Source organism: Hemiscyllium ocellatum, chromosome 34, assembly GCF_020745735.1.
Source record: "Hemiscyllium ocellatum isolate sHemOce1 chromosome 34, sHemOce1.pat.X.cur, whole genome shotgun sequence".
NCBI classification, from domain to species: domain Eukaryota; kingdom Metazoa; phylum Chordata; class Chondrichthyes; order Orectolobiformes; family Hemiscylliidae; genus Hemiscyllium; species Hemiscyllium ocellatum.
The window spans coordinates 17,149,000-17,167,726 of record NC_083434.1 but is presented as its reverse complement, the minus strand read 5'-3'; the positions used below and the strand labels follow the sequence as shown (position 1 = coordinate 17,167,726).

At 39.4% G+C, this 18,727-nt stretch overlaps 1 protein-coding gene across 2 annotated transcripts in view; it reads right to left on the bottom strand.

The window, feature by feature from the left end:
- Window positions 1-1,161: 1,161 nt before the first annotated feature.
- anln (anillin, actin binding protein) overlaps window positions 1,162-18,727 on the bottom strand; it is a 100,182-nt gene continuing 82,616 nt past the window's right edge. For both annotated transcript variants that reach the window (XM_060850058.1, XM_060850059.1), the window contains exons 21-24: window positions 15,401-15,487; window positions 6,788-6,895; window positions 4,815-4,987; window positions 1,162-2,708 (exon numbers count right to left, since the gene is read on the bottom strand). In XM_060850058.1, coding sequence (XP_060706041.1) covers window positions 2,564-2,708; window positions 4,815-4,987; window positions 6,788-6,895; window positions 15,401-15,487 — 513 coding nt within the window. In that variant the 3' untranslated portion in view covers window positions 1,162-2,563. The remainder of the gene's footprint in view (window positions 2,709-4,814; window positions 4,988-6,787; window positions 6,896-15,400; window positions 15,488-18,727) is intronic.

Genomic DNA, 18,727 nt, shown 5'->3' with positions numbered 1-18,727 from the left:
ACTTTGTAGGGTCCACAGAGCTGTTTTGCCATTGTCATCCTCAGTGCTTAGGTTGGTGCCATCTGATTTGATTTTGTTATTGAGCTTTCATAACAATTGAGTGGCTTACTCAGCCATTTCAGAGGGTGGTTGAGTCACATGTAGGCCAGACCAGGTAAGGACAGTAGGTTTCCTTCCCTGAATGGCATTCATGAACCAGATGGACTTTTCAATCAACAGCCCGTTTCATGGTCATTAGAATCCTAAACGTGGATTTTTTAAAAAATTCAAACTCCATCTGCTGTGATGGGATTTAACCTGGGGCACCAGAATGTTAGGTTGGTTTCTGGATTAAAAGTCCAGATAATTATCACCAGCCAATTACATCCACCAAATTTAATTCATTACAAACTTTCTCCTCAACTACCACCTCCCAATGACGCTAGAACTTCTAATGGATTCACAAAGTGGATTTAATCGCTCAAGAGGCCTAGTGGACATGATTTTCACAAGACAAATCCAAAAAATGGCAAAGCAGCAGAAACCTTCATATATTCTTTCTTTAACCTAGAGGTATTTTGGCAAATTCCCCTCCAATTTGATTGCTCACAGAAACATGGCATAAGTAGCAGCAAATCAAGAATCGCACCAAAAAATCCACCATAGAGCCAACATGCTTGCAAACTGGAGTCAAGCTTGTCTGACAGGCCAAGGTAAAGGCAATACACAAACAGGAATCGGAGCATGTGAAAACCAGAGCGCTTCATACACCACCTGTCAATTTGTGGCTGTTTATGTGGATCCAACATTGGCTTGTTTATTTATGTATGGATTCAAATCCAGAGTGGAAGAGATTCAACCTTAGTCTCAAGGGATTGCCCAAAGAGAGGACTAGTTTGTCAACTTGAAATCTGTTTTCAAATGGAACAGAAGTTTTAATATATTTCCACCATCTGCAACTTTGGCTATCAATGCCTTCAGCTGTCACGGCCTCACCCCTGGAAATGCCTCCCATTTCACATAGCAGCAAAAGAAACAATCCTGCAAAACATGTTTCTGATATGTCTACTATGTTAAAGGTGCTGTGTATACACAAGTTATTAACTAGTAAACAATCCACAAACACAATATCTTTCAGACGGCTGTGTTTTGAAGCAGTTTATTTTTTGTGCAAAGATGGCCCTGTAATAATACAATAAAACATTACAAAATGGAACTAGATAACATTGCCTGATTAAAGATAGACATGACAGGATAGAAAATGGAGAAAGATACAAACATGACTGGAAATAAAAATAGCATAACTTTGCATTTAATACTTTACAAGTTTGTTAGTGTGATATTACAATATTTATTTGACATACATTTCATAGTAGTATAAACTATAGCTTGGACAATAACTATGATGTCAATGTTTTCCAATGTGTTTTACAATGGCATCAACAGCTCGTGTTCAAAATCATTGCATACCAGTATCAGCATTATCAAAACATCCTGTCTTTAAATTGTTATAACTGGAGTGCACATATTACGGTAAAGGCTAATTTAATACACAACAGGAACAAAAAGTTAGCCCCGAAAATATCAAGTAGGATTATTAAATTATTCACAATGATGTTGACACAAAAAAATTACAATTGAAGTTTCAATACGTCTCTCAAGAACAGTCCATATAAATTTTGCGTACATATTAAAATGCTATTTGCTGAAGTAAAATGTGACAGCCTCCAAGCATTAAGCAGGTAATATAATAGCAGCATAATTTAAAATATATGTATAAAGTTATTGCATAGTGCGTTCTGGTACCTCTAAAATTCTGGTGTTTCAAACAATAGAAACAAAGATTCAGATATTTCAAATTGACATTTTCTGAAATTAGTCCATGAGATAGGCCAACAATTTTAAGATACATAGTGTAACAGCCAAAACAGCCTGGTAACATGCAGAACCCTTTAGAGGGCTCAGTACAATCATATTCACTTCTCGGTCAATTGCACTTACGTACAAACATTGTGAATTGTTGGTGAGATACCAGATGGAAACTGATTCCTTTGAGGGACTGAGATATGTCCAATATTTTTAAAAAGTGCTGACACATGGAGAACCACACAATTAACTTTTTTTAAAATCAACATGGTTTATAACAACAGTTCCTCTTATTTGCAAGTAGTTACTATTTGTAATTGCTTAATTACTTCAAAGCGACATTTATCAAATAAAATCCCAGCCATGAAGGTTACAGCCATTCTTACACATGATCAGATACTGAGCTTTTAGCTGTTGCATCTTTTCAACTGCAAAAGAACAGGTGTAAATCAATAAGCTCAAGGCAATAGCTATTGTATAAAATGTTACACAATATAATTATAGTCTTCCAAAGTTCTACCTTCTCTAATAATGTTAATTATCAATCAAAGACTATCTTTTCTGTTTCTAGATTCTTTTCAGGCATTACATACAATGATTATTGCCAGTGTGCTGGTTGTTCAGGAACATTTAAATGTACAAAATGCCACAAATACTTGCACTTGTTCAATGCTCAATGTTTTAGTCACTTATGGACTTTGATGGTAAATAAAACTAGCTAATAATGGTGTTCAATCTCCTTCAAAAGGATGTGAGGTCTGTAGCAAGCATCTGGTTGCCAAGTTCGCAGATCAACTAGAACCCGATTGAGCTTCTGCATCCAGAGGTTGCGTTCATCTTTGGTATCAGCAGACAACCAGTTCCTGGAATAGATGGAAAGGGGTTAACTGACTCATTGGAAAACATTAAACAGTACATAGTGTCATAGAGATATACAGCATAGAAACAAGCCCTTTGGTCCAACTCTTCCATGCTGACCTCATATCTTAAATTAATCTAGTCATATTTGCCAGCACATGGCCCAAATCCCTCTAAATCCTTCTTATTCATGTACCCATTCAGATATCTTTTAAATGTTGTATTTGTATTAGCCTCCACCATCTTCTCTGGCAGCTCATTTCATACACGCATCATCCTTTCCATGAAAAAGTTGCCCCTTACATCCCTTTTAAATCTTTCCCTTTCATCCTAAACCTATGTTCTGGACTTCCCCAACCCATGAAAAAGACTTGTCTATTTAATCTATTTAATCCATGCCACGCATGATTTTATAAATCTCTAAGATTACCCCTCAGCCTCTCCCTATAGCTCAAACACTCCAATCCTCATGGCATCCTTGTAAATCTTTTCATTATTGTTAGATTCCTAAAATCCAATTCAAACAAGTTTATATCCAATCACATTTCAGTTTGGTTTTGTTCCTCTCCCCTGTGCCAATCTAATTAATTTTCCCTGACCCTAGCCAGAAGTCTTTTCACTTCTGATTATAAAAAGTCAATGTGGGGAAAATATTTAACCAAAGTCATAGTCAATTGAATATGGATAATAAATTTAATCATTTCTCAAACATAAACAGAGAATGAAAACAAAAAAAAAACACTAGTGGAGTGCATGGCACACTAAAGTATGATGCCTGGAATTTAACTATTGCAATCAGAGGGACCTGGAATAAATTCTCTGGCAAAGAATCTAAACTGAACTGAGGTTTAGTCACACACCCCCAATCCTATCAGGACCAAATTTCTTTGATTTTGTCTCAGCATACATGCCAAATCAGATTATCCAGTTTCAGTTTCCCGTCAGGTACATATATCTCACAAGCAAATGTTGCAGAACAATCAGGGCTAGCCCAGCTTACATATCACAACTAAATGAGACCGACTAAAATAGGTTTAAATGAACAACTAGGCCAATTTCCTTTGCATTTTCCTGTGGGGAATTTCATGGTAAACAGTAACATGACTGAAATCAGAAACTGAGCGCCAAGAAGTGGAAACATTGCCATGTCTCAGTACAGTATTCCTGAGAGATGCGCTCAACTAAATCTGGTTGAATTGTGACCTCAAGAGAAGTCAGTAAAAAAACAGAATAAAAGTAGGCTGCTCTGCCATTCAGTTGGATCACAGTTAATCTGTATCTCAACTCTACCAACCCATTGTACCATCAGATCACTTGACATGCTTACCTAACATAAATGTTATGATCACAGTCATGATTGCTTTAATTGCTGCAATGTTTTGATGAAGACAATTCCGGATTTCTACAATGCACTGTGAGAAAAAGTGCACTTGGACTTCCATCAATTGCCTAGCTCTACCTTTCTGCTTATACCCTTTTATTCTGCATTCCCCTGGCAGAAAAAAAAAGTAGTCTTTTAAAAAAAGGTTCATTTATGGGATGAGGGAGTCACTGGCTAGTCAACAGCACATGTTGCCCATTTCTAATTGGCCAGATGGCATTTAAGAGTTAACCACATTGCGGTCTGGAGTCACAGAGGCCAGAAAAGGTAAGGATGACAGTTTCCTTCCCTAAAGAACTTTAAATGAACCAGATGGATTTTCCAACAAACAACAATGGATTCATGGTCATCATTAGAGTCTGAATTCTAGATTTTTACTGAATTCAGATTCCACCATCTGCTGTGACAGGACTTGAACCAGAATCCCTAGAACATTACCTGGGTCTCTGGATTAATACTCCAGTGATAATATTACTTGGCCATCGCCTTCTCTTATTGGCATATTCCCAATCAAAGTTCCTCTTAGTTTTCAGTATCTGGAGTAGATCACTATTCAACATACTAACTTAAGGGAATATAAACTATTTTTATGCAATTTGTATAATTTAACCCTTAAAGTTCAGGTATCATTCTAACAATGCGTCACAGAGGCTAGCCGGACATGATCAGGGCACTGAAATTGCAGATACAACTCCCCCTATCAAAAAGTATTCAAGACCCTGTTGCTTACTTGGTGACACAAAGAGTATTCTTGCACTGACTGACAAGAGTCTCTCTGTCATCTTCTCGTTGAGGTCTAACAGTGACAAGTTCCAAAGTGTAGGGTCGAGCACAAAACTCACGATTAGCTGGTTCAATTTTCCTGCTCGTGCAGTTAGCCAGGTTCAAACGGCCAAGTGGGTTCTGAAGGGAAAAACAGTAAATTAATAACATCTCCATATATACACTTTTCATATTCAGCAAATCTTCAAGCAAAATCAGAAAGTGAAAGAAATTTGCCAAGCTTCATTGAAACAAGGAGTGGGGCTAATTGAATAGCTCTGCCAAATAACCATGTGATATATAATATGCTGAACAGTCTTCTCAATATCATATGATTCTACAAATTCACCATATACAATTTAGGCCATCAGCGGACATAAGATATATCGATTATCCAAACCAGGGCAACAATGTTGGACAAATCAAATAACATTTGACCTCACTCACTTTGGAAATATTAGGGTAGGTAATCAAAAGCTTGGCCATAGAATCATATTTTAAGTAGAATCTTAAACAAGAAAAGAGGCATAGAGATGTTGAAGGCCCACTGTGATCATTCCAGGTATGGGCACCTGAAGGCCAGGCCACCAATGATCCAGGGAAGGAAATTAGGGATGGGAGGAGGCATTGTTATCCCTAATTCTATCATACATATGTAAATCAACTTGCAAACTTCGCATACAAATTAATTTGGAAAATGCTCAAATCTGAAATGACTCCAGTACAAACGGAAATAATCTCAAGACAGCAAGGGATATATTCAGAGAATAAAAGTAAACTGATAACTAGAAGTGATGTCTGGCAAATGTTCCTTTTGTGCAACCCAATGAGAAGCCATGATCTCACGTGCAGCAAATAGGAAAAGTTATAAAACTTCCAAAACTGATTTCCTTTAAATTGCATCTATTTCATTCAGCACTATGCTTCTTTATCACTTAAAACAAACCTTGCACTAACAGTATATTAAATTGTACCAAAACAGCAAGCAACAAAGCATAGATATTAGATTTTTTAAAAATGGTTAAAACACATATAGGCAGCCATTCAGCCTTTGAATCAGTGACAACACTATTTTGTTGGCACTATTTCAGTTTTATGAGCACACACAAGAACCAAGTTTAATAAATAGTTTATGAATTTTGCAGAATTTGAGAAAATAAACATGGAAAGCTAAAAGGGTAAACAGATTTTCCAAAGAAACAATGAAAGGTACTTTGTGCAAACATCCTATAGAAATGTGTTGAGAAGTCCTTGAAGTACACAACTTGGGAATTGAGAAAACGTTGTGGTCAACAAATCTGCAAGTAAGCAGAATGCATTCTCCTAGCCCAGTTAATCATCATATATTATAATCAATCTCGGAAATGCTGATATTGGTCCACTTGACAGCAGAAACAGCAGGTGGGTGATTCTGACCCTCAAGCCTTTTCTGCCACTCAACGAGATTAGGGCTAGTCTGTGCAGACTGAATATCAGAAGCCAACTTCATGGTGGAATTAGCTGAAAGAAACTGCAGATGATAAAGTGCTTTCAACTGGTGTCAGTAACATGCTGCACCATCCAAAAGACCTGAACCCTGTTGCAGATAAGACTCAGTACAGAAAGGGTACAAGTTTGGAAATGTTGTGGATCTTGGATTTAAATATCTCTCCTTTTATTTAAATTTAAAAACCTCCTTTGTGCAGATTGCCAAGCTATTAGCCTCCTCACTCTGAGCATTTAATTAAAAGGTGTGTATCGCCTCCTAGATAATATCCAGGTTAGCTGTAAATTATGCTAAGCATTAAAGGTTAGCTAGTTCAAGCACAGAGAAAGGCTACTAATGTATGCATTTCACAAAAAATACAAATAGCAAAAGGAATAGTGGATTTGCATTGTTGATTCTGCACTTCAGTTATTATTTTCTAACATTATGGCAATAGTTCTTGTGTATCTACAAACCTTGCATTTCTCATCATCTGGATAGGTCCAATATGAGATGCAGTTTCCTGATAAGACACACCAACGTCGATGCCAAGCTCCAAAACCACTCACATCATCAAACATGGTCTGCAATGAAAGAAATGTGTTGGGTTTACCACTCTGTTTATTACACACTTATCAAATTTTACAGTCAACATGCTATAAGTTTTATATTTTCTGTTATTTTTTGTATTAGCCATTTAGTTTTTCGAGAGCTATGCCCAGCAGACAAAAAATTGATTTGGTTTTCTTTCCATCTAAAGAAGCAGAATACAAAAGTTAAACCTGAAGATTTCAAAGTTTTGATGAGGAGTACAGGACTGTTCAATTTGTAAAGTGTAGCATTTCAGTATGAAAAATGAACAAAACTTGTGTACTTAAATTTTGTTCTGATCTTCGACAGTTGTTCATTCTGAAGTTGTCATGGAAGGATAAAATGGCACTGTGATTCTCCAACAGGGACCTTGAGGAGACCGGATGGTGCCAGAAGGTACGCAGCTGGAGAAGAAACTATACACAGAGGTCCCTCAGAGGTCTTTTGCCAAGGCATTCCAGAGACCGTTAGGCCCTCCAACCCCCACCACCTGTCCCACCAAGTCTAGGAAGATGCATTGGGTGGTCAGAGGAGGGCCAGCCTTTTCCTAGAGGACCAGCAGACAAGGTCATACCACCAGAACCTAGAAGCCAGTCAGTGGTTACCGTTTGAGCCAGTGCTGTATCTACAGTCCAGAGGAACAGCCAGCAATACCACAGTCAATGACCTCCTCTGTGAGCCACACTCTACTGCACCCACCTCACGCCAAGCTAAATAGTCTTCCACGCTCAAATGCATGCAGTATCTTCCCTCACATGCTCTCATTTTCCCCCATTTCCCCACACCACCAAGCTCAGTGCTGCGTACTCACTGGTCTGGGATGTCATCACCTTTTGGCCATTTGCACCAGCACTAAAATAAATGACAGCTACTTTTACCTTATTCAATCCCTCAATCTCTCCCACTACAGGAGGAACCACCTAGAACAGGCCCAAAGGGGAGGGTTGCCCAATATCAGTGGTCCCACCTTTAAGGAGCCTATCCTAATCCTTGCAGGAGAAGCCCAGAATGGCTTTTGGGGAATGCTGAAATGTACATGTTTCAGCTACCAAGAAAGGACCAGTTTCACAGTAAACCTGCTGTCAGTCATTATTAGATACCACTTCTAAACACTGGCCACAACACCACTTCTTTCTATAGTCTTGCAGATGTCCAGCAGGATGCTCACAACCCCAGTGAAGAAATGGACTGCTCCACCAGAAAACCACTCAAGTCCCAAGGAGAATAGTCAGGATCCTCAGTGGAAGTGTCAGCCTCTTGCACCCTTCCATCAACTCAGATAGTGCCACTCAGTGGGAATGTCAGGTTCAGAACATTTAGGATTACAAGCTGGAGAACATCGCACAGCGCAATAGCTAGCCAAGGAAGAAATACCCACACACCAGCACTCAGAGGATGGCCAGAGATCAGGCATCTGCTCAGTCCAGAGGCTGCACAACTGCAGTTATGCTATGAAGATGCGACTACATCCCAAACGCAAGCATTCATTTTATTGCCTCAGCCATTGGCCCTCATGACTGCAGTCATGGCCATAAGGGAACAGGAAATTTGACCCTCACTCCAGGCAGCCCCTGGAGACCAAGTGGTGCCAGAAGGTACCCAGTCGTAGAAGAAACCATACAGAGGTACCTCAGGAGGTCTTCTGCCAAGGCATTCCAGAGACAGCTAGGCACTCCAACCCACACTATCAGCCACTCACCAAGTCTAGGAAGATCCTTTTTCCTGGCAGGAAGACTCTCAGCTGTCCAGACACAAAAACCAGAATCAACAGCATCCCTACCCTGCCCACCTAGAGTCACATGACTAAACCTCCGAAGCCAAGGGGTGCTCTCCTGCCTGAGACCACACCAAGAGGTATTTGGAGAGGAAGTAATAAACATTTGAGGGGACACAGATGGAAATCGATGCTTATGTTTCCATAAATATTCATGGGTTTGCAATATAACTATTTGTTTGGGCTTCTCTCTCATCCTAAATGCAACTATGTCACTGACATCTAACATCATATAGCAGAGGTTGTGGAGTGGTGTTGGGAGTGAAGGTGAAATATACAAGGGTGCCCAAAAGGAACAGTCCAGGTCGAATGCTGACAAGAGAGGAATGTGTGTTTGGTGGTGGCATCCTGCTGGAGATGGTGGGAATGGTGGCATATGATTATTAAATGGGAGTCTTTATCACAAAAGAATTTGAGTTCAGGATTAGTGAAAGCTTGCTTCAATTATATAGAAATTTAGTTAGAATTAAATACTATGAGTACAGTTTTGGTATTCTTTTCTCAGGTTGGATGTTATTACCATTGAGATTGTGCTACTAAGGATGACCTGGCTTGTTTCAGATGACAAGATCATCTTTTGAAGAAAGGTGAGGCAAAATTGGGCCAGTATTATCTAGAGTTTCAAAGAATGGGCGGTGATCTTATTTTGGGTGGCAAGGTGGCTGGAACTGCTGTGTTTCAGCGCCAGGCTCAAGGGTTCAATTCTAGCTTTGACTGACTGGCTGTATGGAGTTTGCATATTCCTCCATGTGGTCTGGTCTCCTCCCACAGTCTAAAGATGTACATGTTAGGTGGATTAGCCATGGTAAATTCAGGTTTACAGGATAGGGTGCAGTTGGGATGTTCTTCGGAGGGTCAGTGCAGACTCATTGGGCTGAATGGCCTCTATCTATACTGTAGGGATTCTATGATCCATGGTAAACATTGATATCAATGTGATTATTGAGAGGATATGGAAGCAAAATGAACACCTCCCAGGCTCCCCGTCCATGAACATACCAGCCAGACACCTGACCATAACCAATCCCTTGGAGGAGAATTGCAGATTGCTCTTAACTTGCTGCGCCAGGACATCCTGACTGACTGAAGCCCCCATGGACTTTAAGGGCTATTTCCCCAAGACTTTGAGACACGGCTGTTTGCTTGCTGCTTGCCACACAAGCTGTTGGCACATGGTGCAAGCATGAGACTGATACAGCACAATGCCACACAAAATCATCCTCTTTTTTGACTGAAAGCTGACCAGAAACGCAAGCTGCCTGGCCATGTAACTGTGCTAATAAGCAAGGGACGGACCATGTTTTAAGGGAGCAAACAAGTCGCCGCAAGAAATAGCCAGGTCTACTCTATGAACAGTGTATTTGTCTCAGAGCAAAGTGGCTATGCAGCAGCAATTAAATGCTGGTTTTCAGTGCACCCTACATGACACTTCCTAAAATGTCCTGCAAGTGGATTAGAGGGGTTCCATTAAGATTCTGAGGGGTTGGCAATTATCAGATGCTAATATTGGTGGACAAGAGGTGCATGTCACTGTGCCCATATATCATGACTTGAGATGCTGTTGCATGGTGACCAAAACAGAGATTGTTAACAGCCAGTGGTGAGTTGAAGTTGTGAGGTACTTGGTCTGAATTCCATGTTGAGAATTCTAGGTGTCTCGTTTGCTCGCAGTGGGTGATAGAACGGGAATATTAATGAGGTGAGATGTACAGTTCGTACAAGCAATAATTCTCCTTAATATGCAACTTGCCACAATTGCACCTCAATGCCTAGAGCTTAGTTAAAAAGTGCAGCAATTTGTACCTAAAGTCGAAATAAGGCCTAGCTGGACTTCTCACTTGATTCTGCCAGAATCAGACCCTTGGGTCTAACTCATCCATGCCGACCAGATAAGCTAAATAAATCTAGTACCATTTGCCCACAATTGGCCCATATCCCTCTAAATCCTTCCTTTTCATACACCCATCAGATTTCTCACCATATCTCACGACATGCAGGTTTCAGACTTCGACAAAATTTAATCTGTTTTTATTTTGCTGGGAACCAACAGCTAAGGCAGTCATTGGCAAACAGGAAATCACAAAGTATGTCCTTCGAGACATTAATCTTTTCCTGGAGTTATCAAACTGAGCAGCTTCCTGTCCGTGTAATATCAGATTTTTAATGTCAGGATTACCATTAAGAAGGCAGCTGCAAGTATGGCACAGAAAACTTGTAGAAGTGCGTTGATGGAAGTTAACTCCATTAGTTACCGTGCATTGGACAGCAGACAAACCATCATCTAGAACATGAGAAGCATATTGAATTGGAACAGCCAGGTCAAGGTGATAAGTTTCTCAGGACAACCACATTTCTTCATTAACTTCTAAAAGGCCCCCATGCTAATTAAGCCAAATTCTTGGTCAGGTCAACAAATATGAAGAAGTCTATTTTCTGTTTTTAGCCTCTTGGCTCCAAAGCTTTCAGAACTTTGGAAGTAGATCCCGATTGAAATATTGCACGAAGTGGTTGCGTAGATTCTGGTAAAGATTTGTCAGCAACACAGAGAAGTTAGATTCCTCGACAATTGTCATAAGATTGGCTACAGTTGGACATCATCAGGTTAATTAGCTAACTGGATTGCAGGACTCATTATGTTTTAATCAGGTCATTTAAAATTCCACTAGATGGTGCTGTTAGATTGAAGTACAAAGAATTCCTGATACATGTCCAAATACACTAGAAACAACATTACAAGATCCATGAAGAATGGTGGGCCAATGCCAACAGATAAAACACTTTCCTCAAATTCTATCCATGGAGCTGGATAGATTATTCAATTATCAGGAAACTTTCAAATTATTTGGCCAATATTTCACAGCCTGGCACATTTTCCTGATTCAGGTGGTGAAAATTGGAATTAATAGCATCTGTTTGGGTAATTTAAATGATGCCAGGGACAGAAGTAGCATCCTTTGCTTGTGCCAACACATCATTCAGGATGTCATCTTGATAATAGACAAACAAAAGGTACTCTTTGTCCACATCTGAAAGTGAGATTTGGATAGATGCATATGCAAAATTAGGGGACCAACTCCCAATCTTGGTTCCTGTTTTAACCTTGGTTTACCCTGAGACAGTCAGCACCAGTGCTGACAGCATCTAGGAAAACTCATGTGAAACTGCATGTTAAGTACAGGCAAGTACTTACTTGCAGTAATCAACACCACTCCTAGCTCCTATCTCACTCCCAAAACAATGGCCTAACCAGAGTCTTCTTATCCAATTTAAAAATTGAAACAAAAGCTTGGCCCTTAACTATCAATCAGCATTATTGGTTGCACTCTCCATGGCAATACCTCTGCAAGAGTCCACTTGCCAATCGATCATCACTCACTTCCTATGCAGTTTAAGATGTATCCTTAGAAGAGTAGAAAGGAAGTAGGAGCATACTTAAGAGGGAATTCAGGAGGACAAAAAAGGGGACATGAGATAGCTTTGGCAAATAGAATTAAGGAGAATCCAAAGAGCTTTTACAAGAACATTAAGGACAAAAGGAAACTAGGGAGAGAATAGGGCCCCTCAAAGTTAAGCAAGGCAGCCTTTGTGTGAAGCCACAGAAAATGGGGATATTAAATGAGCACTTTGCATCAGTATTTACTGTGGAAAAGGATAAGGAAGATATAGACTGCAGGGAAATCGATGGTGACATCTTGCAGAATGTCCATATTACTGAGGAGGAAGTGCTGGATGTCTTGAAACGGGTAAAAGGTGGATAAATCCCCAGGACCTGATCAGGAGTACCCGAGAACTCTGTGGGAAGCTAGGGAAGTGATTGCTGGGCCTCTTGTTGACATATTTGTATCATCAATAATCATAGGTGAGGTGCCGAAAGACTAGAGGTTGGCTAACGTGGTGCAACTCTTTAAGAAGGGTGGTAAGGACAACCCAGGGAACTATAGACCAGTGAGCCTGATGTCGATGGTGGGCAAGCTGTGAGGGGGAATCCGGAGGGGCAGGATGTACATGTATTTGGAAAGGCAAGGATTGATTAGGGATAGTCAACATGGCTTTATGCGTGGGAAATCACGTCTCACAAACTCAATTGAGTTTTTTGAGAAGTAACAAAGAGGACTGATGAGGGCAGAGTGGTAGATGTGATCTATATAGACTTCAGTAAGGCATTTGACAAGGTTCCCCATGGGAGACTGAGTAGTAAGGTTAGATCTCACGGAATACAGGGAGAACTAGCCATGTGGATACAGAACTGGCTCAAAAAGGTAGAAGACAGAGGGTGGTGGTGGAGGATTGTTTTTCCGACTGGAGGCCTGTGACTAGTGGAGAGCCACAAGGATCAGTGCTGAGTCCTCTATTATTTGTCATTTACATAAATGATTTGGATGTGAGCATAAGAGGTACCGTTAGTAAGTTTGCAGATAATATCAAAGTTGGAGGTGTAGTCAACAGCGAAGAGGGTTACCTCAGATTACAATAGGATCTGGACCAGATGGGCCAATGGGCTGAGAAGTGGCAGATAGAGTTTAATTCAGATAAATTCGAAGTTCAAAGTTTGTGAGAAGATTTGTACCTCGGGTGCTCGTTTTTGTGGCTCTGTCCGCCGAGCTGGGAATTTGTGTTGCAGACGTTTCGTCCCCTGTCTACATGACATCCTCAGTACTTGGGAGCCTCCTGTGAAGCGCTTCTGTGTTGTTTCCTCTGGCATTTATAGTGGTTCTGTGCAAGGACTGCACAGAACACTACATAGGACAAACAGGAAGACAGCTAATAATCCGTATCCATGAACACCAACTAGCCACGAAACGACACGACCAGCTATCCTTAGTAGCCACACACACAGATGACAAGCAACATGAATTCAACTGGGACAACACTACTATTATAGGACAAGCCAAACAGAACAGCCAGGGAATTCCTAGAGGCATGGCACTCATCTACAGATTCTATCAACAAACACATTGACCTGGACCCAATATACCAGCCACTGCAGCGGACAGCTGGAATGGAACGGACAACCGGAAGCAGCAGAGGCAAACCAGTATAAATGCCGGAGGAATCAACACAGAAGTGCTTCACAGGAGGCTCCCAAGCACTCAGGATGTCACCTAGACAGGGGACAAATCGTCTGCAACACAAATTCCCAGCTCGGCGAACAGAACCACAACATAAATGCGAAGTGCTGCATTTTGGGAAAACAAATCTTAGCAGGACTTATACACTTACTGGTAAGGTCCTAGGGAGTGTTGTTGAACAAAGAGACCTTGGAGTGCAGGTTCATAGCTCCTTGAAAGTGGAGTCTCAGGTAGATAGGATAGTGAAGGCGGCGTTTGGTATGCTTTCCTTTATTGGTCAGAGTATTGAGAACAGGAGTTGGGAGGTCATGTTGCAGCTGTACAGGACATCAGTTAGGCCACTGTTGGAATATTGCGTGTAATTCTGGTCTCCTTCCTTTCGGAAAGATGTGAAATTTGAAAGGATTCAGAAAAGGTTTACAAGGATTTTGCCAGGGTTGGAGGATTTGAGCTATTGGGAAAGGCTGAACAGGCTGGGGTTGTTTTCCCTGGAGAGGCTGAGGGTTGGATCTTATAGAAATTTACAAAATTATGAAGAGCATGGATAGGGTAAATAGGTAAAGTCTTTTTCCTAGGATCAGGGAGTCTAGAACTAGAGGGCATAGGTTTAGGATGAGAGGGGAAAGTTATAAAAGAGACCTAAGGAGCAACCTTTTCAAACAGAGGGTGGTACGTGTATGGAATAAGCTGCCAGAGGAAGTGGTGGAAGCTGGTACAATTGCAACATTTAAGAGGCATTTGGATGGGTATACGAATAGGAAGGGTTTGGAGGGATATGGGCCAGGTGCTTGCAGGTAGGACTAGTTCGGGTTGGCATATCTGGTCAGCATGGACAGGTTGAACTGAAGGGTCTGTTTCCATGCTGTACATCTCTGGGACTCTAAATATTGGTTTGCCCCTGAATTAGTATCCTTGTGAAAAAGCTTTGACTAATTTGTTTCCAGCAATAATAAAAATGGTTTAATTCAGAAGGGAGGGATCAAAGTCAAGCCCACAATTTCAATGTGGACAAGGCAGAAATGTTCAATAAAATTCCATGATCTACCATGGCATAGGTATAGACACCGTGGTAAGGATCCTTTCTGGTTCAGCATGCGAGACAGACTTTCACCCTTCACAGTTGCTACAGCCTGACCAACTGCTGGCATATCCATTTGAGTAAAATGCTGTTCCCTTATGTCTGTAGGAAGGACTTCAAAAAGGTGTGCTATGTGGCTCTGTGGATACTTAAAATCATGCCACTGTTACAAGTGAGGGAACCAGTTCCAAAGCTCCACTATTAAATATGCATGAGCATTGGAAGGCAACTTCCAGACTCTGTAAGGAAACATACTTTAGCAATCTACACTTCCAGTTTCTTCTCCAGTCAGCTTGTTAATCTAGGTGTAGCTACCACATTTTTTTTTAAAAAAGGGGGACGCAAATATGCATTCAGTCTTCAACCTCTCCCATAAGAACGTGCAGAAAGATCAATGACTTGCAACAATAGAACTAATTGGCTATTAAACAGTTGTAATGGCACAAGAATGTGTAAATGTACTTAAGAACAAACTTGTTTCGCCTTCCTAGACAGATTATTTACTAATTTTCAAAAACAAGAGCAATTAGAAGAGATTATTTCTACTGTTAGCTTTGAACTATAAAAGAAATCTTACCAAAAAACCACGTTCTTCAATTGTAGAACCAACCTGGCACTGCAGTTTTACATAAATATGACCTTCAAGAGGAGACAAGAAAGGAACCTATGAAGAACAAAAGAACTGTATGTTAGATTTGATTAATACTTTAGTCAGTACACTAACTAGATCTAGAGATCTGATACACATTACATCAGTCTGTTGATTTATTTCACATAATAGAATTGTAATTTGAAAGCTAGCAAAGTGACAGAGACTTTCATCACATTTTAGTAGACAAGGTCAGAAGTATTCAGCACTGTTTTGATGCTTATTAACCTCCCAATTGAGGTTAATAGTCACTGACAAGCACCAAAATATTTGTGTTTTGCAGCACACTGACTGCCAAGTGGTCTTACAAAGACCTCACAAATAACAGTATGAAGGCTTTATTCATCTTAATGTTAAGCTGCACATAGAGGCTTGAGTTATTATGAAATTGGTACAATTCGTTCGCGAATTGAGTAGCAGTTTAGTCATACCAAATCCTCTATGAGTTCAGATAGCTGCATGATTTTATTTAACATAATCTCTGTTCAGTAGTTCTTGAGTTAAAAATTTCATTACATGCTGCTTTACTTTGATATTTAAGTGTGTAGCACATGCCTTGCATTGTAGAGATGCGCTTTCCAGAGCCTTAAAAAAAATCAAAGCTACACAAAGAAGTGCTGTTGAGGTGTTGAGCCAAATAAATTATTCGTATATTAATGTTTTAAGTTCAAATTCTCATTCAAATTCTCGTACAATAACAAGTTTCAGACAAAAAGTTCTAACAAGGAGTTATCAAATTTATATTTTGGATCAAGTACAGAAATAAATTAATATTTCATTTGTTTCAATGGATGTTGTTTTAAGTGTTCAAAGCAGCAAGTTATTAGTGACGCCAGATTCGGCGTTCAATGATAAGGATAAATAATTTATGCCAAACAACAAAACAAAATGCACAAGTTACTATTGTGCAGACTGAAATACTTCATTTGAGCACTGCAAAGAATCTGTGTTATGAAAATTGTCAAGACAACACATTTTTTAAAAAAATGGTGAATTAGGTGATTGTTTGGATAAATTTTACAAGTCATACATAGATACCAAACAGAATCTATGGAGTAGTTCTTAAGTTAAAAATTTCATTACATGCTGCTTTACTTTGATATTTAAGTGTGTGTAGCGCATACCTTACATTGTCATCTCTACAATGATTCCCAACCCCCAAAAAGTTGAAAAACAATTTACGACAGTGGCTGGTCACCTAATCATTCTCGGTCCGTATTTTGAATTGCAATTATAGTCAAGAGTACAGATATTTTGCATTTTTGATCATTTTAGTCAAGCTTACTGTCCTCATTAATGCATATCTTTTAGCAAGTGGTTCAAAATATTTAATAGCTTGTGCAACAGTTCACTTATTAAAAACATTACAGTGACATCAAATACAGCGAACAATAACAGCTATGTTACTGATTACAAGGAGTGTAATGTGCAGCAAGTGTCAACAAACTGACTACTAGCAAGGGATGATCCATGAGTGAGACAAATATAGCAGCCTTTTATTGAAGCATTTTTCACAGAAACCCAGATGAAATATTGTATAAATTAAAGGTGTGAATAAAACAAGTTACATGCAAGACATTTATCAAGCTGCGACAATATTTAAAAAATAGAATGAGTTTACTTTGATAACAGCAATTAGAGCATGCCAATGAGAAATCTACTTAAAAAAGAATACTCATCCATACCTTAAATAATATTAAATGTATGTTTTACATCTAATTTGAGATATATTATCTTTATTTTTAATCTAAGATTTGCAAACCCAATGTAAGTAGATGAAAAGGTATGTATGCACAGAGCCTTTCACAAAGGGTATCTTAAAGTGCCTTGCAGTCAAGAAAGTGTATCTTTTGGTGAATTGTAATTTTGCCACTAACTTTGGAGATTTGCAAATCAGCTAGTTTGTTCAGTAAGCTGCCACAACTGTGAAGTAATAACAAGCAGAAAATTTATATATGCAATATTAATTGAGAGATAATTATGAATAAAGGATAACCTTTATGCTTTTCTACAAGGTATTTATATGGGATAGTTTATGGCCCTGAGGGCTGACAGGGTCCCAGTTTAATGCCTCATCTGAAAGATAAAGCCTCCAACATGTAGAATTCCCAGTTTTTTTTTGTGCTCAAGTCCTCAAGGAGTCTAGAACCCTGGATCATCAATGGTTAGAGTGTTATCAATCAAGTCACAGCTAACACAGAGGTAATACACAAATTAGTTTTAACCCAAGGATGAGTGGCCTAAACTAGTTCTCGCTTTCCTACGTAATTTATTACAACAGAATGATATATGGTATGCCCAGTGGGGTGATCTGGACCTGAGGCAGGTAAGTTCTACAGGCCAGTCATGATCTAACTAAATGTTTCATTCCTGATTTAACGTAATCTACCAAGTTCAGATACATGGTTGATATCATTCGAACGATTAAACAGGATATCAGAATAAAACTACTATATGAACATTGATATGTTTCAACTTTTTAAATGATAGTTACTTGATAAAGCTTTAAGTTGAAAATACATCTCTAAGAATTATAAAGGACAAAACTAGAAATCATCAGAGTAGTATGAGAAAGGTTATCTAGGACCAATAAAGGAATGTTTTCCGTCAGTGTAACATATTCCAAGATATGCTAATGAACTTAAAATTTTCTGTCCTATAGAATTTCAAATTAAATGCACACGATTCAACAGGTAAACTACGACTTTATAGGAGTGAGGCATAATCACAGTGTCATGCATGGTATGAAGAGAGACCATAAATTGTTTTTAAAACATTATGCTCTTGTTTAAATTTCAAACAAATTTACTGAGCTAAAATATGGCTGATGTCAGTCAATCACAATTTCTGTGAAGTTCCTCGCAGCAAGAAACAGAAACGACTGCATCTAGGAATCCTGCCACATGACCAACATTTTTTAGAAACTAGAAATTTAACTTTTTTGTTCTGGTCTGCATGGCTTTGATCTGGGAAGAGCTTATCTACTCCTAACATCACAGCCTGAAAGATTCTTTCTATAGAAAACCAGACTTCAGGTTTAGCCAAGCCAGTCATTAGTCACAATATCTCTGAAACCTGGTATCCAAAACTAATCCAAAATTTGCCTAAAAGGTGGACCAACTGCATATAGATTGTAATAGATATAGGATAGATGTCAGAAGTAGTTTCTTTACTCAGAATAGTAGGGGCGTGATAGTGTAGGTTAGATGGACATCAGATTGGTTTCATGGTTCAGTGCAACATCGAGGGCCAAAG